Genomic DNA, 8,047 nt, shown 5'->3' on the forward strand with positions numbered 1-8,047 from the left:
ATTAATCTGCTTATGTATACAGAATTGTATTAATTTAGGTTCAGTTAAACTATTTATTTAGATGTATGGCCTACAACAGCATATACATCCCATTATAGGGCAGATCAAAACTCCAATAATCAACTGTACTCAAACAGTACATGAAGTTTTATTTTGGAAAGTTCTTTGTTGACACATGCCCAACAAAAATTCAAATACAAATGCACACATGCATGTTTTGCATGGTTGTGCCACTGAAGCCAACACCACAGGCTTGACCAAAGTGCTGGTCAAATTTTGTTGACAGTGGTGCTAGACAAAATCATTAGAGATCATCCTCTGGGGACCGGAAAGCTATCCAGTATGTTGCTCGGTGTTAGATAGATGGACAGATGAATGGACAGACGAATGGACAGACGAATGGACATGCAGTTTTTAAGAGCTTATTTTCCTTTTTAATTATTCATTATTAAGAATGTATTTTCTCATAAACACAGGTTCTTCAACAGGGGATCCATAAACTCCTAGGAGTCTATGAAGGAAATTCAAGTGGTAATATTTATTGGCAATTCACTGCATCGGCATTAGTAATCGTACTTTTTATTCTAATAGTTGCATACATTTACACACTATACTGACTGTATTTGGCCATTACTTCGTAATCTGAGCATTATAGGTCACTGCAATATAGCTACTTGATCACAAAGGAACAATTTCTTATTAGACCTGTGTGTTACCCCTGTTGCAACAAGTGGAGGTGATCTTGATGATCTTGATTTGCAAAGAAAAAGTAGAATCACAAACATCTGTGAAATACCATGAATTTTTATTTTCTAAAATTTGCAATTTATCTTTCAGATGTAAGTATGCTCATGTGAAAAACTCAATCACTGAGAATTTAGAAGACAAACCTCCAGAAAACACATTTGTGAATACCATTGTTAAAGAAACATGATTGTGGGCTGCCTTTACACCCTGGTGAGACAGAGGCATGGGAGGTGAAGAAGTGGCAGTAGAGGACACTCGGCCCTGTTGAGGTCACGTTCTCCAGGTGTCACTGGAGGGACAGATGGTTTTTATGCCAGGGTCAAGGCTGCAGTCACATCAGAGTAAACCATTACTTTTGGGAGGTCAGTGCAGAACATTCTCAGCTGATTGATAATCCTCTGGATCAGATACAGTTCACTGCAGACACTCCTAATAGCAGGTGAGGAGCTGCCTTAAGAGGGAGCTATTGTCATTGTCCATAACCACTATGCCCTGAAAACCAAGTAAACATGGACATCTCATGTCAGCCAAAGTCCTTGCTTCAATGTAATTAAGCCAAAGTTGAATGGCTATAGTGCTATATTGTCAAACCACATAATTTTTAAACCCACGAGTTGTCAATATTGTGAACTCTTGCAAGTCATAAACATGGGAGTGTGTCCCCTCTCTACCATTCATCTCATATGATGTAAACATGGCATGAGCCTCATATTCCACAGGCCAGTAAAGAAACAGATTCATCTCTGAAGTTTACATATAAAGGTCATTACAGTGCCCAGATCCCAGAACCATTGAGACAATGCTCAGTCTTGAGATGTGGAGAGGGTTGTGTAATTTACCAAAAGTTGTTTGTTTCTGTGCCCAGGCATACATCATTGTGCAAGTTAACTACTCTAAAAGTCAGTGATCATCCAGGTTTTAGTACTACTTATTAACATTTTTAAACAAATGAAGTTCTCCATTCTGGGTCAAAACACAAAAATTTAATTTATGATAAGGATGGCCAGTTCATCTGTGGAGGGAGGTCCAGAGAGGGATACTCACATACACATTACTTCCAACATGTAACTCTATAGTATGTTGAGTATAGAGGTGCCCCATTCCAAATGTGACACAGGTTTTCACTTCATCTAAAGAACATGTCAACTAATATAATTCAAGTCATCTTTGAATAGCACTGTAAAAAAAACTGTAAAATAAGTTTTTACACCATTTGGTTTTACTTTAATTCTCCAAGGCTAGCCCACAGCATCTCCACAACACAGATTTGTTGACGGATACTCACTCTCTGTACTTCAACTTCTGCCGACATGCTTAGTGGGACATCGCACACACCTCTAATTTCACATATTTATTAGTTATTCCTTTTTGAACAGTCAACAATGACATGTACACTCACTGCCTGTAGGACAGGTCTGGGGAAATTCAGGGCAAACTAGATGACAATAAACTTTTCAAATTTGCTGAACTGATATCCAAAAACACAGGGTGTGGCTGTCAAAATTCAACAAAAAGAACAAAACTTCTTTGTTCATTTGAAACTAATGAGCTCCACATGATCGTGTAGGAGGCAGATGCCAATTAAATAACAGGATAATTAAGTCAAATTATTCATAAGAAATAGGCTATCATCAGCATAATATTCAATCAAAAATGCATCCTCTCCATTCACAGTCATCCACTCATTCTGCAGTCCTCATTTCTGCGACATCATTTTCACAAACTCTGTAAAGAGAATGGACAAGATATTGATTAGCTAAATTCTTGTAATTCTTACTGAATCTTAACAATAGATTTTTTTCATGGCAGACATTGCGACTTGTCAGCAAAAGCACAGGAGAAACTAATAACATTAATCATGGCTCAGATGCCTGTAGGTGTGCCTGTGAGACACACTAGTGAGCCAGCTACAATTCCAAAGCCCTAGATGTTTTCCAATGAATGAACACTACAGCCATTTATTTTAACTAAAACTTATTGATTAAATTCATGTTACTTCAACCTCTGTGTCTCACAGAGCAACTCAACTAACTCAACATTTAGACAGTAGAAGTTGATATAAGGCCATAAAAAAGACTAAATGAGGCTTTTTTACGTGTTTTTGTATGTACTTGTACAATATCTCACCCTCAAAGTCAACTGTTCCATCTCCGTTGTTGTCAGCTTCTCTGACCACTGCATCAATTTCATTTTTGCTGGTTTGTTCTCCTAATAACTTTATCATGGCATGTCTCAGCTCATCAGATGTGATAGAACCATCACCATCTATATCAAACTGTAGGAGAGGGGAAAAACAAATGATAACATAATGTCTTGCCAGACTTCAGTTTTTACAGTAAGTTAATTTGATATCCACCATTGGGTGCCAAAGACCAAAAAGAGAGAATAGGTATGTTGAGCTCACCTCCCTAAATGCATCTTTAAGTTCCTTCAGCCCAATCATCCCTGCAGTTTCAGCCAGAAGCTTGGGGGTCATTAGTTCCACGAAATCTTCAAAGTCCACCCGTCCCCCCACTGTGATAAGACAAATGATATAACTAATATAACAATAAGCAGGCAGTAGCCAGAAAACATGGCTTAAGCAAAGTTGGAGTGCTGTCACACTGACATGTGTCTAGGTTTTAGCTTGCTGTTGGAGAGATTTGTTATCTTTGGCAATTAGTGATACTCTATTTCATACATTACATTTCACTCTGCTGCAACAGTCACAACAAGTTAGATCCTTCATGCAGACAGCACTCATGCCATTTTCTCTGACCATTTATCTTCCTTCTTATAAATTACTGACTTCATTCAACATCTTAGTCGAGTGAAAAACTTGCAACACACAGTGTTCAGTCAGGTTTCATAAATGTGCATAGGATGGTTTACGTTGTTAACTGTCAGATGTGATGTACAAATATATGATAGCTAGGATGATATCTGTGCTCTGCTGTAAAAGTTATGTGAACCACTGACCAACAGAGCCAACAGACAATATATACATGTGATCGTTCCTACCAACACCTGGCAGGCTACTTTCAAGATCGAAATATGCAAATACACTCTGAGTCTCAGGGGACACATTTCCTGAAACTTTCAAAATGATAAATCACCCTTGAAGATGTTTTGCATTATATTTTGAAACATGGTCTGGCAAAAAGTAAAAGAAGTGCAAATTTGGCATTGAAACATTATTTTGTTTCTACTTTCAGTAATTCACTGGTAAAAAAAATGGAAATACCCATATTAAAACAATGGATTATATTTTTTATCACTTCATCAGCCCAACATGACTGGCAGTAAGAAAACATTTATGACACATATTTCTACATCATAAATTAGAGGACATTACTCACAATTCATGTTGATGTTCTGGCTCAGTTCTATGAGCTCCATTTCAGTTGGCATGTAACCCATGGTCCTCATCAGATTCCCCAAGTCCTTACAGGTTATGAAACCATCCTTGTCTTTGTCAAACTCTACGAAAGCTTCACGCAACTCTAGAGAACATAACAGACACAAAATAATTCAGAATGATATGTGACTAAAATGAAAAAGAAAAAAAAAATATTATACAGCACTGAAATGAAAACAAAAAAAACAGCAATTACCTTCAATCTCATCGTGTGTAAGAGCTCTTGTCTGCAAAAAAATAATGGCATGGGTACAAATATGAAATGATGTTAGTATGTTTTATTTACAATAGTTTACCACAACATGTACAACTATTATTATATCCACAATGATCTACATTGTGTTCTTCTGCAAAGCAGTGACCTTCTTTTCACTGTAACTCCTGATATTAAGCTGTTTGTTATTTTGCATAGGCTTTTAATTTTTTGCCCCTGTAATATTGTTTAGCACATGAACTTACAGTATATAAATTCAGTATATAATTAGTGAGAAAACTCATTTACTTTTATTCAGTTCTGAAACATATTGGTTTGAACTAACATTTCTTATGCATTTGGAAACAACAGATTATTATTTTTTTTAACATTAACATTCTTTTGCATCTGCTTTTACCTGCAGGAAGGATCTTGGACTATTATATAGTACATCAAATATATATAAATCAGCCTGCTGCTTCTGATCAAGACACATTAATGTGTATTTCTGTACTTTCTGGGAATTTGGGTGAGCAATAACGTCCAGACACATTTTCTTGGGCTTCTAACATCTGTAAATATGTTTTGACATGAGGATTGACACATGAATTAAGGCTAACTGAGTCTGTGTCATCTGTTAAATCCTTGCTTAAATATATATATTTTTTACAGTATTTGATTGATCCCAGATCATACATTCATTAATTTTGGGATAACATCAGCACAGATTGCTTATACATTTAAATTACTGGTCAAAATATGTAAGCAATGAGTGCAGAATGCAACCCATGTAAATATGTTTTGATTTGAAATATTGAGGTTTGTGTAAATGTATTCTTTGAAGTTAGGGACAAAGCCAAAGTGCCAATACATTTGCCTAATGCACCAGCTAAAAAGTTTGCCCTCCCACCTCTACTCCACACTGGGACTAGTCCTTTAAGCTTCTTTTCCTGTTAACCTCAAATAACATGATATAAGAATGACCATAACAACAAAACAATATTTGTTTCATAAATGATCAACAGATAAAAGCATGATTTACGTTCATGAAAAAGATAATGATAATCTATATATATACTTAATTAATTTGAGATTTAGAAAACTCTTAAGCTTAAGACATACATAGTAAAAACTACCATAAAACCATAAACTATACTGTAAAACCATTAAACCATTTTGACTTACTTGTCTCCTCGTTCCTCCTCTGAGAAAGATGCAGGCTTGTTTAATACTCATGATGAAAGCCTTGGTCGAGATCCTGGGATACGTGTATTTGTGAATTTCTTTGTTAAAAAATGTAAATTCACTGTGTCATATGTGGCTGTATCATTCAGTTTCTTTTTTTTTCTGTGCGAGCATGTGTGTGTGTGTAAACCGTGATCAGTAGTGATCTGCGTATGCCAGAGAGGAGGGACGAGGTCTCATATGGATTATCTCTGCAGCTTTGGTCTAGAAAAGAAAGATGGGCTTAATGCTGTGCACATACAGAATTTCATATGCACAGTCAAACGTTACTGTTAAATATCTATGATAAAGAATAGATGCATCTAAATGTCATAAATACATTTTGGAAGGAGTCCTCAAACTTGACACACTTTCATTGGTTCTAAGTGAGTAAATGACTGTCTGGATAAAGCTTTCTATCTGTTTTCACTAAATCAAACAAAAGAGAATACAACAGATGGGAAAGGGAAAAGGTCTAGTATTAGAGGGATTGTGAATCATATTCCACTACATCTACTGTATGCATCAGCAATTTCTTTAAATATGTGGAAAAAATAAGACAACTTCATAGGTACAAGTTCTGACTCAAATTTAATATAAATCTAAATAGATACAATACATATTTTAGTATGGTGTTTATTAATCTCAGCATGCAAGTTGATTGATTATTAAGAAATGACTTGCAGCACTTTAGAATGCTTGCATGTTTTCATATTCGAATATACATTATCAGTCTATTACATAATCATATATGCTTTGGCATAATTGAAGGTTGTGTGCAATTTAAGAAGATATTCTCAATCTACACGCAATGATCACATTTGAAGCTGAATGGTTTGTTCCATGAGAGTCCCATGGATGAAATAAAGCACATGACCAATTTTATCACACAAAAAAAACATACTCAGTGAAAATTAATTTCAAATGAAGTGAATTTGGTCTGTCTGTATGTGATGTATTTAAACAGGATCAGCATTATCTGACATCATGAGCAGGATGCAATAATGCCATGAAATCTCCTTTCATATCTTTTTACGTAACACCATTGATCCTATTCCTATGCATCCACCACATACAGACAGATCAAATTTACCACATGAAATAAAACACATTTCTCTTGCGATGTAAGTCACAGAAATTGGCATTTCACTAAGAGTTATATCATCATTGTGCTTGAAATATGTTCCAAACTTTGACTGAATAGGATTTGTCAATTTAAAGAAACTGTGTCAGATATGACACAGTAGCATGATGATGCTAAAGAGAAAATTGTCAGAGTTACAGTCAACAAGGGGTGGAAAGAAAATTAATGCCTGACATTTAAATGTGTTACAATACAACAGCCCTTCAACAAAACTGCAGTACAGCATATTTATCTTAGATATGTAATATCTATTTATATGAACTATTTTATACAAATATTTGTCCCTCCCTTACAAAATCCCGATGCAAATCCAGAGTTTTCAGAGGGTATACTTCGGTCCTCCCGCTGGCTTGCTGTCTTCTTGCTTAGTGTAAAGCAGCTGAGTTCACATCTTCACTTTCAACATGATGGACAAACTGTCTGTTCTGCTGACAGCGCTCTGTCTGCCCTGTAAGTTGCTTCATGCTGCAATACAGATAAAAAAAATGCATACATTTGATGTTCTGGCATTTATACCACTCTTGTTCTCACTGGTCTTTTTTTACTTCTGGTTCTTTGGCAGGTTTGAATGGCCAGGCTCTGGAGTCCATTCCATCCACTTCAGTGTTGAAAAAGCCTCAGGAAGCCCTCAGCCTTTCCTGCAGGGGAACTGGATTTGATTTCAGTCAGTATGGAATGCACTGGGTCAGACAGCCTGCAGGAAAAGCACTGGAATGGATGGGGGTTATTTACTATGATGCAAGTAAAACAGTGTATGCAAGCAGTGTGCAAGGACGTACAGAAATCACCAGAGATAATAGCAACAGCATGGTGTATCTGAGACTGTCCAGCCTAAAACCAGAGGACTCTGCAGTGTATTACTGCGCCAGAGACACACTGTTTATTGTAAGCAGAGAGGCTTTACAAAAACCTCAAACAACTTATTTTTACAATGACCAACAGGGGGCAGCATGAGATCTTAAATCTAAAACATTATGATAAACCAGTATGGCATTGCACCGACACATACAGAGAAACAACACAATGTGCAGGCACCAGCTGAGGTTGTGGTTTGTGACTTCCACATTTTTTTTTTCTACAACAATGTACTGGTTAATAATATTCACATCTGTTATTTTGTAAGGCAGGTGTGAAGCATTTTCTGTTATATTTCAACTATGAAAAGAACAAATTATAATTGCTAAATAATGATCGAAAGGACACAAATTAAACACATAATGAATTTAAAAAATGACTAATAACTGATTGTAAGACATACAAAGTAAGCCTCATCCAGGAGGGAAAAAAATGTTGACTCTTAATTAAGGAAGACCAAGACCATTTCATCCCTTATCCATTTAAT

General features: G+C 36.1%; 1 protein-coding gene across 1 annotated transcript; it reads right to left on the minus strand.

Moving 5' to 3' along the window:
• Window positions 1-2,408: 2,408 nt before the first annotated feature.
• cabp5b (calcium binding protein 5b) lies at window positions 2,409-5,573 on the minus strand. The gene is made up of 6 exons (XM_070923175.1): window positions 5,523-5,573; window positions 4,341-4,371; window positions 4,086-4,229; window positions 3,152-3,261; window positions 2,875-3,022; window positions 2,409-2,472 (listed from the first exon to the last, which is right to left on the minus strand). Exons 1-6 carry the CDS (start codon window positions 5,571-5,573, stop codon window positions 2,444-2,446), a joined length of 513 nt encoding a protein of 170 aa, XP_070779276.1. The 3' UTR covers window positions 2,409-2,443.
• Between the last annotated feature and the right edge of the window lie 2,474 nt (window positions 5,574-8,047).

Source organism: Enoplosus armatus, chromosome 17 (assembly GCF_043641665.1).
Source record: "Enoplosus armatus isolate fEnoArm2 chromosome 17, fEnoArm2.hap1, whole genome shotgun sequence".
NCBI lineage: Eukaryota > Metazoa > Chordata > Actinopteri > Centrarchiformes > Enoplosidae > Enoplosus > Enoplosus armatus.